This window comes from Notolepis coatsorum (genome assembly GCF_963971535.1).
Source record: "Notolepis coatsorum genome assembly, chromosome: 9".
NCBI classification, from domain to species: domain Eukaryota; kingdom Metazoa; phylum Chordata; class Actinopteri; order Aulopiformes; family Paralepididae; genus Notolepis; species Notolepis coatsorum.
Window position 1 is genome coordinate 51,591,753 of NC_140173.1, and position 18,854 is coordinate 51,610,606.

General features: G+C 47.2%; 1 protein-coding gene across 1 annotated transcript in view; it reads left to right on the forward strand.

The window, feature by feature from the left end:
- Nucleotides 1-18,854, forward strand: part of ptpn20 (protein tyrosine phosphatase non-receptor type 20) — a gene marked incomplete at both ends in the record, with an annotated part of 317,069 nt that overhangs the window by 264,277 nt on the left and 33,938 nt on the right. Inside the window, one exon of the mRNA XM_084321867.1 lies at nucleotides 8,941-9,089. Within this exon, the coding sequence (XP_084177993.1) occupies nucleotides 8,941-9,089 (149 nt within the window). The remainder of the gene's footprint in view (nucleotides 1-8,940; nucleotides 9,090-18,854) is intronic.

The following is an 18,854-nucleotide window of genomic DNA, read 5'->3' on the forward strand; positions in this document are numbered from 1 at the left end:
ATCTGCTAAAACAGTTACAAGTCAACACACAGTGGTCAGAGATCACCCTCTTCTATCTCTCTCTATCCAAACATCTAGTCTTTCAGTGTAAAATGTGTATCATCCACATAATAACCTGCAGTGAGCATAGTGTTATTGTGCTCTTTTTCAGCAACACTCTCCTTCACACTCTACTTAGCAGAGAGATCAACTCCTTTCAGGTCTGGTGTGAGAGACATCATCTCATTCTCAATACCACCAAAACCAAAGAGATGACCTATGACCCCAGAGAAGTGAGAGTACATGACCCTGGCCTGTTGTAATTGGCGACTGTGAAATAGAGGGTCACATCATACCTAGGAACCCACATGGGTAATCGACTGAAATGGGATGTACATGTTGATGTTCTGTGTTCCAAACTAGCCCAACGACTGCACTTCCTCCGTAGTCTCAGACTGTTTGGTGTGAGCACAGCGATCCACCACATTTTATAAAGCTGTCCTAGAAAGCCTGATGAGATATGGGATGGCAGCGTGGTTTGGTACACTCGCAGTACAGTGTAAGTCGAAGCTTGAAAGGCTAGTGAAAGCAGCGATGACGGTGACCGGAAACACCAAGTATCCGTCACTCCAATCTATCTTTGAGAAAGTAGTGGTCAGCCAGGCACAGAGAATCTTACAGGACCCTTCTCATATTCTTTATCCCGAATATGAAGTTCTTCCCTCAGGGAGACGGTTCAGAGCAAGTACAAGAGCAACCGCTACAAGCTCTCCTTCCTTCCTACATCCATCGCTCTCCAATAATACTAGAGGTTGATTCCTTTGAGGTGCCACCTAACAGTGGGCTGTCACCTCTTTCTTTCTTTTCCAAGTCTTAATCTGTTGTAATTTAATTAGGGCAGGGTGCAATATGAAGCTTTTGAAATGAGTTTGCCTACTTATGTATTATGGTTGCACGTCTCTATGTATTGTCATATTTGTCTGATGTCCTTTTTACTAACTGAATGAATGAATGATTGTATATATATTTGTTTCTTCTTTGTTTACACGGTCATCGCAGAATGATGCAGCACTGATGTTCAAAGTAAAATTGGCCCTTTGGGACAATAAAGTTTATTCTTATCTTATCTTCCTCATACAGTCACTTGCTGGTTCCCGGCTGTACATGTATATTATGTACCGCTACGCTTTGCTCGCTTCATATCATAGCCGGGCAAATTAAATTAAATTAACTTTAGATATCCCTAACTTTATTACCTAAACATAAAATCCGGGCCACACTTGTTGAAATGGTCCAACTCCTCAAAATATCAATGGAGAATCTGTCTGGGGGCTGACATCTTTATTAGATGTAAAAAAAAAAAAAAAAAAATTATAAGTCACATTCGATTCATCATGGCAGCGTCTAGTAAACAGAAAGACTCTCCCCTGAAATATTAAGAAGTTGGACCATTTCAACAACTTCTGCGTAAGTAAAATAAAATGACATGACGTACCTTCGCTCCGGGAGATCAAAAGTTAATTTCAGTCTATGTTAATTTGCCCGGCTGTGATATGAAGCGAGCAAAGCGTAGCGGTACATAATATACAGCCAGGAACCAGCGAACGGTAGCACACATTCCAAGCCGGGAGCTGCCCAGCACAACATAGGCTTCTACTGTGGGTACCTGAGCAGTCGGGGGTTAAGTGCCTTGCTCTAGGGCAGGGGTTAAGTGCCTTGCTCTAGGGCAGGGGTTAAGTGCCTTGCTCTAGGTCAGGGGTTCCCAAGCTTCCTCCTGTCAACACACTCAAAATAGATACACGTTAGACGACCGACCCCCGTTTGAAGATTCCTGTTGTTACATAATATTCTAGAGAAGACAACATGGGAGAGAGTGGAAATAGTCTTGCAAATATGCATTCTCTCACCGCACTACGTTACAGTGAACAGTATTATCTCACCACGCTACGTTACAGTGAACAGTATTCTCTCACATGCTACGTTACAGTGAACAGTTCTCTCACCGCACTGCGTTACAGTGAACAGTATTCTCTCACCACGCTACGTTACAGTGAACAGTATTCTCTCACCGTGCTACGTTACAGTGAACAGTTCTCTCACCGCGCTACGTTACAGTGAACAGTTCTCTCACTGCGCTACGTTACAGTGAACAGTATTCTCTCACCGCGCTACGTTACAGTGAACAGTATTCTCTCACTGCGCGACGTTACAGTGAACAGTTCTCTCACCGCGCTACGTTACAGTGAACAGTTCTCTCACCGCGCTACGTTACAGTGAACAGTTCTCTCACCGCGCTACGTTACAGTGAACAGTATTCTCACCGCACTACGTTACAGTGAACAGTTCTCTCACCGCGCTACGTTACAGTGAACAGTTCTCTCACCGCGCTACGTTACAGTGAACAGTTCTCTCACCGCGCTACGTTACAGTGAACAGTTCTCTCACCACGCTACGTTACAGTGAACAGTTCTCTCTCACCATGCTACGTTACAGTGAACAGTTCTCTCACCGCGCTACGTTACAGTGAACAGTATTCTCTCACCGCGCTACGTTACAGTGAACAGTTCTCTCACCGCGCTACGTTACAGTGAACAGTTCTCTCACCGCGCTACGTTACAGTGAACAGTATTCTCACCGCGCTACGTTACAGTGAACAGTATTCTCTCACCACGCTACGTTACAGTGAACAGTATTATCTCACATGCTACGTTACAGTGAACAGTATTCTCTCACCACGCTATGTTACAGTGAACAGTTCTCTCACCACGCTACGTTACAGTGAACAGTTCTCTCACTGCGCTACGTTACAGTGAACAGTTCTCTCTCACCATGCTACGTTACAGTGAACAGTTCTCTCACCGCGCTACGTTACAGTTAACAGTATTCTCTCACCACGCTACGTTACAGTGAACAGTTCTCTCACCGCGCTACGTTACAGTGAACAGTTCTCTCACCGCGCTACGTTACAGTGAACAGTTCTCTCACCGCGCTACGTTACAGTGAACAGTTCTCTCACCGCGCTACGTTACAGTGAACAGTTCTCTCTCACCGCGCTACATTACAGTGAACAGTTCTCTCACCGCGCTACGTTACAGTGAACAGTTCTCTCACCGTGCTACGTTACAGTGAACAGTATTCTCTCACCGCGCTACGTTACAGTGAACAGTATTCTCTCACCGCGCTACGTTACAGTGAACAGTTCTCTCACCACGCTACGTTACAGTGAACAGTTCTCTCACCGCGCTACGTTACAGTGAACAGTTCTCTCACCGCGCTACGTTACAGTGAACAGTTCTCTCACCGCGCTACGATACAGTGAACAGTTCTCTCACCGCGCTACGGTGAACAGTTCTCTCACCGCGCTACATTACAGTGAACAGTTCTCTCACCGTGCTACGTTACAGTGAACAGTATTCTCTCACCACGTTACGTTACAGTGAACAGTATTCTCTCACTGCGCTACGTTACAGTGAACAGTTCTCTCTCACCGCACTACGTTACAGTGAACAGTTCTCTCACCGCGCTACGTTACAGTGAACAGTTCTCTCACCGCGCTACGTTACAGTGAACAGTTCTCTCACCGTGCTACGTTACAGTGAACAGTTCTCTCACCGCGCTACGTTACAGTGAACAGTTCTCTCACCGTGCTACGTTACAGTTAACAGTTCTCTCACTGCGCTACGTTACAGTGAACAGTTATTTCACCGCGCTACATTACAGTGAACAGTATTATCTCACGTGCTACGTTACAGTGAACAGTTCTCTCTCACCGCACTACGTTACAGTGAACAGTTCTCTCACCGCGCTACGTTACAGTGAACAGTTCTCTCACCGTGCTACGTTACAGTTAACAGTTCTCTCACCGCGCTACGTTACAGTGAACAGTTCTCTCACCGCGCTACGTTACAGTGAACAGTATTCTCTCACCATGCTACGTTACAGTGAACAGTATTCTCTCACCGCGCTACGTTACAGTGAACAGTTCTCTCACCGCGCTACGTTACAGTGAACAGTTCTCTCACCGCGCTACGTTACAGTGAACAGTATTATCTCACGTGCTACGTTACAGTGTACAGTTCTCTCACCGCGCTACGTTACAGTGAACAGTTCTCTCACCGCGCTACGTTACAGTGAACAGTTCTCTCACCGCGCTACGTTACAGTGAACAGTTCTCTCACCTCGCTACGTTACAGTGAACAGTATTATCTCACGTGCTACGTTACAGTGAACAGTTCTCTCACCGCGCTACGTTACAGTGAACAGTTCTCTCACCACGCTACGTTACAGTGAACAGTATTATCTCACATGCTACGTTACAGTGAACAGTTCTCTCACCGCGCTACATTACAGTGAACAGTATTCTCTCACCACGCTACGTTACAGTGAACAGTTCTCTCACCACGCTACGTTACAGTGAACAGTTCTCTCACCACGCTACGTTACAGTGAACAGTTCTCTCACCACGCTACGTTACAGTGAACAGTTCTCTCACCGCGCTACGTTACAGTGAACAGTATTATCTCACGTGCTACGTTACAGTGAACAGTTCTCTCACCGCGCTATGTTACAGTGAACAGTTCTCTCACCACGCTACGGTACAGTGAACAGTATTATCTCACGTGCTACGTTACAGTGAACAGTTCTCTCTCACCATGCTACGTTACAGTGAACAGTTCTCTCACCATGCTACGTTACAGTGAACAGTATTCTCTCACCATGCTATGTTACAGTGAACAGTTCTCTCTCACCATGCTACGTTACAGTGAACAGTTCTCTCACCACGCTACGTTACAGTGAACAGTTCTCTCACCGCGCTACGTTACAGTGAACAGTTCTCTCACCGCGCTACGTTACAGTGAACAGTATTATCTCACGTGCTACGTTACAGTGAACAGTTCTCTCACCGCGCTACGTTACAGTGAACAGTTCTCTCACCACGCTACGTTACAGTGAACAGTATTATCTCACATGCTACGTTACAGTGAACAGTATTCTCTCACCACGCTATGTTACAGTGAACAGTATTCTCTCACCGCGCTACGTTACAGTGAACAGTTCTCTCACCGCGCTACGTTACAGTGAACAGTTCTCTCACCGCGCTACGTTACAGTGAACAGTTCTCTCACCACGCTACGTTACAGTTAACAGTATTCTCTCACTGCGCTACGTTACAGTGAACAGTTCTCTCACCGCGCTACGTTACAGTGAACAGTTCTCTCACCGTGCTACGTTACAGTGAACAGTTCTCTCACCGCGCTACGTTACAGTGAACAGTTCTCTCACCGCGCTACGTTACAGTGAACAGTTCTCTCACCTCGCTACGTTACAGTGAACAGTTCTCTCACCGCGCTACGTTACATTGAACAGTTCTCTCACCGCGCTACGTTACAGTGAACAGTTCTCTCACCGCGCTACGTTACAGTGAACAGTTCTCTCACCGCGCTACGTTACAGTGAACAGTATGCTCTCACCACGTTACGTTACAGTGAACAGTATTCTCTCACTGCGCTACGTTACAGTGAACAGTTCTCTCACCGCGCTACGTTACAGTGAACAGTTCTCTCACAGCGCTACGTTACAGTGAACAGTATTCTCTCACCATGCTACGTTACAGTGAACAGTATTCTCTCACCGCGCTACGTTACAGTGAACAGTTCTCTCACCGCGCTACGTTACAGTGAACAGTTCTCTCACCGCGCTACGTTACAGTGAACAGTTCTTTCACCGCGCTACGTTACAGTGAACAGTTCTCTCACCGCGCTACGTTACAGTGAACAGTTCTCTCACCGCACTACGTTACAGTGAACAGTATTCTCTCACCGCGCTATGTTACAGTGAACAGTTCTCTCACCACGCTACGTTACAGTGAACAGTATTCTCTCACCGCGCTACATTACAGTGAACAGTTCTCTCACCGCGCTACGTTACAGTGAACAGTTCTCTCACCGCGCTACGTTACAGTGAACAGTATTCTCACCACGCTACGTTACAGTGAACAGTTCTCTCACCGCGCTACGTTACAGTGAACAGTATTCTCTCACCACGCTACGTTACAGTGAACAGTTCTCTCACCGCGCTACGTTACAGTGAACAGTTCTTTCACCGCGCTACGTTACAGTGAACAGTATTCTCTCACCATGCTACGTTACAGTGAACAGTATTCTCTCACCGCGCTACGTTACAGTGAACAGTTCTCTCACCGCGCTACGTTACAGTGAACAGTTCTCTCACCGCGCTACGTTACAGTGAACAGTTCTCTCACCGCGCTATGTTACAGTGAACAGTTCTCTCACCGCGCTACGTTACAGTGAACAGTTCTCTCACCGCGCTACGTTACAGTGAACAGTATTCTCTCACCACGCTACGTTACAGTGAACAGTTCTTTCACCGCGCTACGTTACAGTGAACAGTTCTCTCACCGCGCTACGTTACAGTGAACAGTTCTCTCACTGCACTGCGTTACAGTGAACAGTTCTCTCTCACCGCACTACGTTACAGTGAACAGTTCTCTCACCGCGCTACATAACAGTGAACAGTTCTCTCACCGCGCTACGTTACAGTGAACAGTTCTCTCACCGCGCTACGTTACAGTGAACAGTTTTCTCACCGCGCTACGTTACAGTGAACAGTATTCTCTCACCGCGCTACGTTACAGTGAACAGTTCTCTCACTGCACTGCGTTACAGTGAACAGTTCTCTCACCGCGCTACGTTACAGTGAACAGTATTCTCTCACCGCGCTACGTTACAGTGAACAGTTCTCTCACCGCGCTACGTTACAGTGAACAGTTCCTCACCGCGCTACGTTACAGTGAACAGTATTTTCTCACCGCGCTACGTTACAGTGAACAGTTCTCTCACCACGCTACGTTACAGTGAACAGTTCTCTCACCGCGCTACGTTACAGTGAACAGTTCTCTCACCGTGCTACGTTACAGTGAACAGTATTATCGCACGTGCTACGTTACAGTGAACAGTTCTCTCACCGCGCTACATTACAGTGAACAGTATTCTCTCACCGCGTTACGTTACAGGGAACAGTTCTCTCACCGCGCTACGTTACAGTGAACAGCATTATACTGACATTGGCCCATTCCTCAGTTTTATCAGGAACCACCTGAAGGTGGGGGGCTCAGCCACCCGCCCAGAGAGGAGGAGGGGGAGGACAGAGGCTACTGAAGACACCCCTACATAGCGGACCTCACACCGCACCCTCTGAGAGCCACTGGTCTATAGGCACTATAGTTCCCTGGAAGCACAAGTGGCTTTCTTGCTACTAGGCTTCTCTGTTCTCTCCAAAATTCACAGTAAAAACAAAATGAAAAACATAAGTCATGTCAGCTTTAACATAAAACAATAGTAGGGCTGTCCCCGACTAAGGATTTGGATAGTCGACTATGATTGGCCGACATTAGCTGATAGTTTACAACTATTTTTTTTAAATAAATAAAGTATAATTTTTTTATTTTATTTTATTTTTTATTCCATTTGGGCTGTGGGGGTGCTTAGTGTCTGAAGTTGTCGACGGAAGGCTTTTTGTCCTCTGCAAAAGCATGTAATTGGTCCACTGATGGATACATCTTGATATTTGTCTAGTCTAGTGTGTTCATTAGATGGGTGAAATCCTCTTTCAGTGCCTCTGTGCCTGTTTTCTTAGGCAGTTAGCCTCTGGTATGCGTGCCATTAGCGTTAGCCACGCTTCTAGGCCTCTTTTCTTTTGGAAAGAATGATAAAAAAAAATAAAGAAATATTAATTAATATTTGTTTTTTGTTTTTTTTTATTATATTCGACTAAGAGGTTGGCCAGTCGACTACGGCCCCTTCCGACCGATTAGTCGACTAATCGATTAATAGGGGTCAGCCCTAGTCCACTGTCTCTGGTTTTAAAACTGCCCTGTTGCAGGTCACAATATTTTTTATTATTATTATTATTATTATTTTTTAGAGATTTTTTTGTATTATCGATCGATATCGATTATTAAAATATATCGCAAGAATTATCGTTATCGTTTTATCGCCAAGCCCTAGCGACCAGCACCTTCCACCAGAGCATGGTGTCCATGACGCGTTGCTGCCTGCAGGTGTCGCTTTGAGTCTTGATCACGCGAGAGCAGTCCAATGGGGGCTTGTATATAACTTTGAGCTGAGACTTTTTTTTTGATCCACTTTTTCTCCCATTTTCTATATTTTCTCCCATCCCAATTTCGTATCATCCAATTCAACCCTCCCCTGTCACGAACGCTGTTTCTTGCCTCCCACAAGCCGGCTGCAGTGAGGACTAAGTCATACATAGCACAAGTCCCCTCCGGTACTTGAGGTAACAGCAGTCGCATCTTTTCACCTGCGCAGCTCGACCTCTCAGTGTCGAGGAGTAACGCGTGGGAGGCTCACGCTGCCCCCGACACTTCCTGATTCTACTGCGCAGGCGCACCAACCGACTTGTAGGAGTCGCTTGTTCACAACGTTCGATCCCCACCCTTCAGTTTTTCCCTCCCCGTAATACGGCCAATGTGTATTACTGCGGACGACCAGCCAAACTGAAAAACAATGTGGAGAGCTGGATTCGAACACGCGAATCCTAGCGTCTCCACACTGGTGGCGAGTGCCTTAGACCACTACACCACCTAGCCGCCCAACTTTGAGCTGAGACTTAAAAACAATAGTACTATCACTTCTAGTAAACTAAATAATGTATAGATAAAAAAAATGCAACTTAAATACATTCTCAAATATGACATTAGGCTTAGAACATTTTAAACAAATCGTATAAATGATGTAAACCGTTACAGGATAGTTGCTAAAAGAGGAGAGAGGGAAAGAGAAAACACAATTTAAACGTCCCTCTTCCTCTTCCTTTTCTCCTCCTTCTCTCTCTCTCTTTCTCTTTCTCTTTCTCTCTTTCCTCCCTATTCCTCTTCCTCTTCCTCTCCTCCTTATCTCTCTCTCTCTCTCTTCTCTCCAGGCCCGCCCATAGTGTCAGAAGAGGAGCTGGCCAGCCTGGCTCTGATCAGCCCAGCTAAGAGTAGCCAGTACTCGGGCTCCAGGGTCAAAGCTCTCATCCAGATCCTGCAGCACCAGTTAGACCAGGAGGAACTGGTCAAAGAGTTCATGGTTAGTTTACACTCACTGTCACACGTTCCTACAGAGCCCTGTGTTCCAGACGCAACAACATCAAGGTTAGTGAACATAACTGATGTCAGTGAACATAACTGATGTCAGTGAACATAACTGATGTCAGTGAACATAATAATAATAATAACTTTATTTGTATAGCACTTTTCATACAGAAGTTGCAGTTCAAAGTGCTTCACAACAGTAAAAAATACAGGCATAAGCAAGCATAAAAAATTAAATACAAAGAGATAGAGAGGTAGCAAGGTAAGGAAAATCACAGTTCTTCAGTAATACAAATAATAAAATAGAATAGATTAGATAAAGTAAAAAAGTGCGGTTTGATTCAGTTTAAAATAGGCTAGAAATAATAAGATAGAACGGACAGTAAAAAGTGTGATAAGATTGTTCAATAAAAACATATAACAACAGAACAGTGGCGTCGCGTGGGTAAAATAACAGAGGATGCCAAAAAAAAAAGGTTATACATTTTTTTTTAATATCTTTTTTTTATTAATATTTTTTTATATTTAAGCCAAGCAGTCACCATGTACAGTATGGCTCAGCGGCCAGTCAAACCAAGCAGTCACCATGTACAGTATGGCTCGGCGGCCAGTCAAACCAAGAAGTCAACATGTACAGTATGGCTCGGTGGCCAGTCAAACCAAGCAGTCACCATGTACAGTATGGCTCGGCGGCCAGTCAAACCAAGCAGTCAACATGTACAGTACAGTATGGCTCGGCGGCCAGTCAAACCAAGCAGTCACCTATCCCCTTTCGTGACTGCGATGCACTGTAATCATAACAACTACTACCCTTTTTTTTATGTATATTCCTGTAGTTTTGACCTAACCAGATTTATCATGACATGAGCGTTACTACTATGAACAAAACAAAGCCAAGAGAACAGTTTTGACTCTTAAAATAAAGTGACTATATTTATTTTTCCAAATAAATATAATTTGAGTCAATCACAAAATTCACAATCCGTCAATGTCATTAACAATGTGTTTCCCTGAACAATGAGTGAACTAAAAACCAACAGGCATTGTGCTTTGTCAGCAGATAAAACATTTGACGCTATAGGAGAGGAGACTGTTGTGGTCTTGGTCCATGAAACAACTATTACTTGGCATTTATAGGACAGCACGCCTCAAAAAGAATTAAATAAACCAAACAAACATCACAGGTCCATATGTCCGGGGTGAAACGTACGTGCTGTTTTTGTATCACAAACAGTACTGTTCTGAAGGGCCAGATTAACACTGAGAATCTACGTTTTATTGTTTTATATAACTTGTATATTATTTATATATATAAGCTATATCCCTTTAAGCCTCCGTTTGAATCATAGCATTATTCGCTCTCCTCATTGGATAACGCCCTTGACACTGGCGGCGCCAAGAATCACGCCCCCCAGACAAGTTCAAATACGAGTCTGGACAAGTTGAGACATGCCCTTGGCCAGCGCATTGATTCCGGACAAGAGATTCGGTTGCGCCCTAGAAAGCACTCTAAGTATATATATTGTGGAAGGCGCAAACAGCAGCAGTTCGTCATTACAGTTAACGCAGTTTGTCATTACAGTTAACGCAGTTCAACCTAAAGCAGTTAACCCAGTTCGTTCGGTGTGCAGCAGTAACAAGCAGTTTGTTCGTCTAGTAACTAGTGTGAACCTTAGCAAGTGTGTGTGGACTTAACGTAATTAGTATCAGAACACGAGGTGAACCTAGCAGCAGAACTATTGGACATGTGAGCATTGGAACCTACCGCGGTGTATCGTTACGGATAACTAGTAGCTCCTTAGATACTACCTTGATATTGTAGAACCATTGTTGGTGGATTATAGTGACTTGTGGAAACGTAGTACCGTGGAGAAGAGCATCGTTAATACCATTGTCGTTTGGATTTAACTACCCTGAAGATCTGCATCGGGCTAGCTTCGAGGACGAAGCTGGCTAGCTATCATCACTGCCATCGGGCTTTGGATTAAAAGCTATTACCCTGCTACCGAGCACTTGGATTACAAGGACCGGATCCGTATGAGACCCCCTTTCTTCAAGTGACCAGCCGGAGTATCCGTCTATTCTTCAATCCTCTGGAGCTTACTACTCTGTGGGAGGAAATCACCAGTCTCCAGCTATACCCTCGTTTGCCCCCCTATATCGCCATCTCACGCCATGCAGCGTCCCGGTCTAGTATCCTTAGCCTAGGAATTATTCATTCCCACTGACTTTGATACTCTGACATTCTAATATCATTCGCCATAAAAGAGCGACCAAGTAATTCTCAGTTGTATATCTGCTATTAATAATAAAATACTGTAAACGTTATCTCTTTGTCACCGTGCTGTCTATTGAGTGTCTGCCATAATTAACTGTACTGTCTGGCAAGTAATAATAATATGTAGTAGTGGTTTAATCTATCACAATCTTTAATACAGTCAGGGTTTTGTAACCCCTCAGTTACAATTGGTCCTTCGAGCCGGAGGGTATCAGTAATACTAATCATATTAATAGTAATATGGCCAGCGGCGGACACTCTCCAAACGGCTCTCCCAAACTAGAGCGCCCTAGGCGCCAGCGTCAGCCCCCTCCACACTTGGAGGACTACGCTGTAGTTCTACCTCCTAGCTTATCTAAAAAGACGTTAAGCACGGATAAAACTAATAGCTTAAGTATGCCCAACCTTATCGACTTGTCGGCCCCACTAGTAGAGACCCAAGCTGGTTTAAATGAAACTGACTTAGCTCACGGGGGGGACAAGCGGGACATGACTTGACTATGCCCAACGACCACAGCGCCACCGAGATGGACCTCGGAGCGCCAGAAGATAAAGACCGCGCATCTGAGATGGACCTCGGAGCGCAAGAGGATAAAGAGCGCGCCCCTGAGATGGACCTCGGCGCGCACCAAAGAAAAGAGTACCGCGCCTCCGTGATGGACCTCGGAGCGCGGGAGAAGATAAGAAACAGCGCCCTCGAGATGGACCTCGGAGCGCGTAAAGAGAACAGGTCAACGCCAAGCCCTGTCCACTCCAGATCAGCGTCATCCCCAAGCGAGGCCGACCAGAGGCTAGCGCAAGTCTTGATCGCCACGCTGACCGCTTCAACGGAGAGAGAACGTCTCCAAGCGCAACAACAGAGTGAGCGTGAACATTCTAGACTGGAAAGAGAACGTCTCCAAGCGCAACAACAGAGTGAGCGCGAACATTCTTCAATGGAAAGAGAACGTCTCCAAGCGCAACAAGAGAGTGAGCGTAACCGCCTACAGAGTGAGCGTGAACATTCTAGACTGGAAGAGAGGCGCCTCCAGGCTGAAGAAAACATCCAGCGAGACCGCGCCAATGCGCAACGCGAGGCACAGCGCGACGCAGCCAATGCCCAGCGCGAGGCGGAACGAGACCGTCTGCAGGCGCAAATGATGGAGCAAGCGCTCCAGAGGGTGACTCCCCACTCCTCCACCCGGAGCTCCCGGAGATCATCACGACACGGGTCGAGGGCACCTTCCCCTCCCCGACCAATCTACACGGGACCCAGCCAACGGGAAGAACCTGCTTACGTTGCCGAGAAACTAACCAAGCGACTACAAAGCCTAGCGGAGGACGAGGGAGGACATAAAGCCCACCCGCACAAACCCATCTCAGACCAGGAGGAACAGTGCAGCCCCGATCTCAGCCCGACACGCTGCGTTATGAACCCCCAACCCGTCCCAGGGGTGAGTTTGAGCAACAGACAGCACCGAGGAGCAGTACCTGGGGGCCCGGCCTCTGGTTCCCACCCAGCACGAACCCACGACCCCACGTACGGGGAGACTCGCCAAGGAGGCCTCTCCCCCTACGCGCATCAGTGTCACAGCCATCCATGGCATCCTACATTGGGACACCCACATTCCCAGACTTTACGCGTGAAGACAGAGCGCAGTATACCGAACTGCGCATGTGTTTAGAGACCATTATGTCCGGAATACAGGACGAGTCCTACAAATATGCCATCCTCCTCAAGCACCTCAAAGTACCCAGAGCGCACAACATAGCGCTGGCATACTCTAACTCCCAGACTCCCTACTCTGATGCCCTGGTGGCCCTCGACGCGCGTTACGGACGTGCATGGGACTATGTCATTCAGGAGATACGGGAGATTGAACGTCTCCCCCCAGCTAAAGACAATCGAGCCCTGGATGACCTATCCATTAAAGTACAATCCCTGGTAGGGATGCTCGGGTCACAAAAGGAGAAGGGGATGTACGAGTTGTACGCCAACTCCAACGTGGAGCGGATATTAGAGAAGCTCCCCCCATCCCGCCAAGAACGTTTTCGGCGGCAAAGAGATCACCGTGACCCCCGCGGCCCAGAACAATCACTCCTAGACCTTGCTGACTTCCTAGCCAGAGAGGTCAGCAGCCTACGGATCGACACCTTCGCGTGGGGCGGCTCTAACCCTAAAGATGGACCGAGAAGGTTTAAAGACAACGGCAGGCCCGTCACCGTGATGCACCAGGCCGAGGCGGTGTCACGGCAGACGAGTCACAACCCCCACGCCAAGGAGAAATGGAAGGCTGCCTGTCAGTACTGCGACAGTGAACACTGGCTGTCACAGTGCGACGCCTTCAAAGGACTGACTACAGCCGAAATAAGTCAGTGGCTTAAGGATAACCGCCGCTGCTTCCGCTGTGCGCGCGGCCACATGGCAGCAGAGTGCCGCCTCAAGAAAAGGTGCGGCAAGTGTGACGGCGCCCACCTAGAAGTCCTGCACGAGAGCAATAAACGCCCACCAGGAGACCGAAGTAGGCCCATCACAGTGATGTACCAGGCCGAGTCGGTGTCACCACAGACGAGCCACAACTCCCCCGCCAAAGAGGAATGGAAGATCACATGTTTTTACTGCCACGGCGGACACTGGCTGTCACAGTGTGACGACCACAAGAAACTGACCCCCGCCGAAATGGATCAGCGGCTTAAGGCTAACACGCATGACGCCGCTTACTGCGAATCACTGCGCAAGGTCCACAAGACAAGATTAGCTCTACAAGGCAACTCACCAACAGAAGTGCTCCACATCGACCCCGCGTATAGTGGGAGCCCCAGAGTGCTCATCAAGGTGGTACGAGTACTCCTCAGCCACGGAGACAAGGTACTCGACACCTACGCCATCCTCGACGACGGGTCGGAGAAGACACTCCTCCTCGCCTCCGCCGCGACCCAGTTGGACCTGCGGGGCCCAGAGGAGACGATGACCCTCCGTACCATTAGTCGAGACTTAAAGACAATAAAAGGTGAAAACGTCTCGTTCACCATAGCAGCGATCGACCACCCTGAGAAGCGGTACAGCAGGGCTATTCAACTGGCGGCCCGCGGGCCAGATCCGGCCCGCAGGATGATTCTGACCGGCCCGCCAAAGATTACATGATAATTTTTTTTTTTTTTTTTTTACTTTTTTCTTTTCATGTCAACGTTATCACGCACAATTGAGCCAAAAGTCACTCAATTAATGACAGATTTCATTGATAAATTGAGGGAAAACTTTGCAAGTCGATTTGATGAATTTGACATGTCCAGAGAATTGATGCATTTTGTGAGCAACCCATTTGCCAATGTAGCTGCTATTTCCACAAAAGGACAAGAGTTCCTTGCATCACTTCACATTGATGAAGGTCTCCTGCAACTTGAAATAATTGACATGCAAGCATCATCTGCTCTGAAGCAGGCACTTGAGAATGAATCCAACACAACATTTTGGATAAAGTGTATTCATGTCAAGACATTCCCCAAAATAAAAACGCTGGCAATATCTGTGCTAACAATGTTTGGCTCAACATACACCTGTGAATCCAGTTTCTCTCACATGAATGCCATTAAAACAAGCAACGTGCCTCCTTGACAAATGAGCATTTGCATCACTGTTTGCGGGTAGCCCTCACTTCCTATGAACCCTCTTTCTCTGCCATTGCCCAGTCAAAGAAGTGCAATCGCTCTCATTAGATGTGTGTATGTAGGCTAGGCCTGTCTGCCCCCCACCCCCCTGATGTTTGAGAGTTAAGAGTGGACAATAAGTGCTAATAAGATGCTGTCATTTGCTGTTTTTGCACAGACATGAAGCACTTTTTCATAAGCTCAGCTGCACTATAAATGTGTTCTTTTGTTCAAGTGTTGATGTTAGAATGTTCAGATGCACATCATGCACTTGTTTGTTTTTTATTTTATTTTAAATATTGAAATGTTGAAGAGGAGATGTTGCAGTTGTTGCACAGTCATAAATGAAGCACTTTCTGCAGGAGATGTTGCAGATGTGGCACATAAATGAAGCACTTTTTTTGAAAAGTATACTACTTTTGCAATGTAGTTAAATAAAAGTTGTGAAAATGTGGTTGCGTGTTGTGTCAAGTGTACATATATTCATAGCACGGGGAGGCGCCGTGGCAGTCCGGCCCCTGGCCCCTTGGGTTTCTGACAATGTGGCCCCCTGAACAATTTAGTTGAATAGCCCTGCGGTACAGCATCAACAAGGCGCTCATGAGCTACGACATAGGTCTGTCAAGCTACGATTACCCCATCCCACAGCTGATGGAGAAGTACGATCACCTACGCCTACTGCCCATACCGCTCATCAGCGGAGCTACACCGACCCTACTCATTGGCTCCGACCACGCGGACCTCATTGTCCCAACCAAGGCGGCCCACATCGGACCCAAAGGATGCCCAGCCGCGGTTAAGACCCGACTGGGGTGGACGCTCCAGGGCCCCCTCTACGGACCTTCCAGCCAATCAACGACCACACGCTGCCTTTACACCAAGGTGAGCGACACAGACAACACTCTCTTACAGCCCGTTGAGAGGCTATGGACATTAGACGCGATGCCATTCAAGACCGAACGCAAGATGGTTCGGCCCAAAGAGGACAAATACGCCATCGCTCTACTAGATCAGAAGACTACGAGAGTCAAGGTCGACGGAGTGTTCAGACACGCAACCCCACTCTTGAAGCGGACGAAGATGCCTGTGAGAGAACCGTGGGCTCAAGAAGAGGGAGTTCTGAACTCCACCCCCCTCAGCTACGCTCCAAGCGACGTAGCTGACCTCGAACCCATCACCCCAAACTACCTCTTGATGGGGCGGCCGGACCCGGCCCTTCCTCAGATGGTGTACAGACAGGACGAGAGGAACGGACGGAGGATGTGGAGACACAACCAAGTACAGATCGACCAGTCTTGGGCCCGCTTCCTCCTACGCTACCTACCATCCCTTCCAGCCCGTCAGAAGTGGGTTAAAGACAGGGACAACCTGAAGGTGGACACAGTCGTAATGACAATAGACCAGTCACTACCCCGAGCTACGTGGCCGGCCGGCCGTGTGAGCAGAGTGATTACTGGTGCCGATGGGAAGGTCAGAGCGGCAGAAGTCATCGTCCAAGGGCGGACTTACACCCGACCTGTGGCTAAGTTGATAGAGCTGCCGGAGATCCCTGACTCCCCTGACGACGACCATGACCCACTGACTTTGTAGACTGTTCCAACTCCTCATAACAAAGTATGGAGAAGTTGACTGGACACTAATATTAATCTGTGCCCCTTTACTAATTAGGTGCAGACTAATTAGGAGGCGGCTGTTCTGAAGGGCCAGATTAACACTGAGAATCTACGTTTTATTGTTTTATATAACTTGTATATTATTTATATATATAAGCTATATCCCTTTAAGCCTCCGTTTGAATCATAGCATTATTCGCTTTCCTCATTGGATAACGCCCTTGACACTGGCGGCGCCAAGAATCGCACCCCCCAGACAAGTTCAAAGACGAGTCTGGACAAGTTGAGACATGCCCTTGGCCAGCGCATTGATTCCGGACAAGAGATTCGGTTGCGCCCTAGAAAGCACTCTAAGTGTTACAAAGGATCAGATTAAACCGAATATATATATTTATTGATTGATATATATTGCATAGTATTTGTATATCGTTTGATATCCCTTGTATATTCCTTGTACATATACACGGAATATCCCTTTAGCCTAGTACAGACCATAATATTTCATTCTCCTATTGGACAGCGGTCCACAGGCGCCAGGGCCATGCCTCCAGAGTCAGGTTCAAGGCCACCGTCAAGACATGTCTGTACATGCCCGGCCTTGCCCAGGGATACGAGACAGAAATGAGGTTGGCACTAGATTGTTCGCCGTGCATATAAATATGGCGCAGGTGAATACAGAAGTAGAGTTACCCAATAAGTTGAAGCCTCACCCACGATACCCCGTGCGGTGAAGTATGGCCTGTTTGGCCCCAAATAGAGCATTGAGACCGCGTGCGAATTAATAACTGAATTGTCAGAGTTTGGCGCTATACCGTTGAGTGCGACATATTTCTATTAAGTCAGTAATAGTCTATTTGTGTATAGTGTATCGTGCGGCTAAAGTTCTACAGTGACCAGCATCACCAACGCTTCCTCGTACCAGCTAGAGTGCTTATCCAGGCTGGGCTGCTTTCATGGCGCTTTCACCCGAGGAGACCTAGACGAGAACCGTGTGGACATGTACACTGGATTAATCTACCCGACGACTACATAGCCCTTTGCGGCTGGATTATATTTGTTTTGGTCCTGTGATTTATGGAGCGGAGAATCGCCGACGCCTACATGTGTGGGATTTACCCTGTGAGGAGCCACGTCGAGTCTGCGCCTCAGAGAGCCTGAGGCCGGCTAGCTTTCTTCACTGTGGAGCTACAGTCTACGGAGAACAGCTGTATTCGTCTGTGGAACAAGAGACTATTGCACCGTCTCCTGTACTTGGAGTCTCCTTAGTCATCGTTGTTGGTGACAGGTATACACAACTCGGGTTGCTAGGGTCACGTCATTCACAAATGGGTCACGTGGTGTCGTAGTAGTAAAATCAGCTGTTCACCGGCGTGTTTCTGGGACAGTAATGTTGAGGGAGTGAACGGGGAAGTCACACTTTGCTGACCGCACGTACGCTACACTATGATGAATCAAACCGTGACTCATTCTATTTTTTGATACTATATGAACTGTTTTTAACTACAATAAACTAACCAAACACAGTATCCTGGATCCGTGGTTATGTGGCGAGCGGCGCGTCTGGCAGGTACCATTATTTCCCCGTGTTAGTCTCTCGGTGACTACAGAATGTTTGGATAGTCACCATACATTTGTCAGCAAAAGCGACACTGAACGAAGGATTGGATCCACGAAAGGTCCCGATAAGTCAGACATTATTGGACGGAGCAAAGGAGCAACGCGCGCATGTAAACAATGGGATGATCGCACGCACGCACAAAGGACCGGATCGATCCAGCATACGTCAACGGATTTGCGGTAACGTAACCCGACCCGTTGCGCAGTGTGGACCCATGTTGGTTCGTTTGGAACAGTTTTGAGCTGGTTCTACCTAACTAACTGTTATTATGCTGAAACACGCTGTGGATGTGTGTGCGCAGCCCGCCGGGCAAAATTTCTATCATGTGTGTGTGAGTGTGACAACAAACAATTGACGTGCGCTGCACTGCTCTCTTGCCGTGGCTGATATGTGGCGGGTTTTACAAATGCGTTGAACGTTGGAATTGGATTCTCATGGCTTGTGATTACTTTCTTGTGCTTTCAAAATGAGTGATTCAAATGTTGGGAAACAGGACAAAGAAAAGAGAAAAATAACTCTCACTGCAAAAGCTATTGCAAACAAAGTCGAATCACTCCAAAAGAAATGCAAGGGGAAAGTGGAGGAAATAAAACGTCTGATAACCTCTGTCAGAGAGCTCATGGA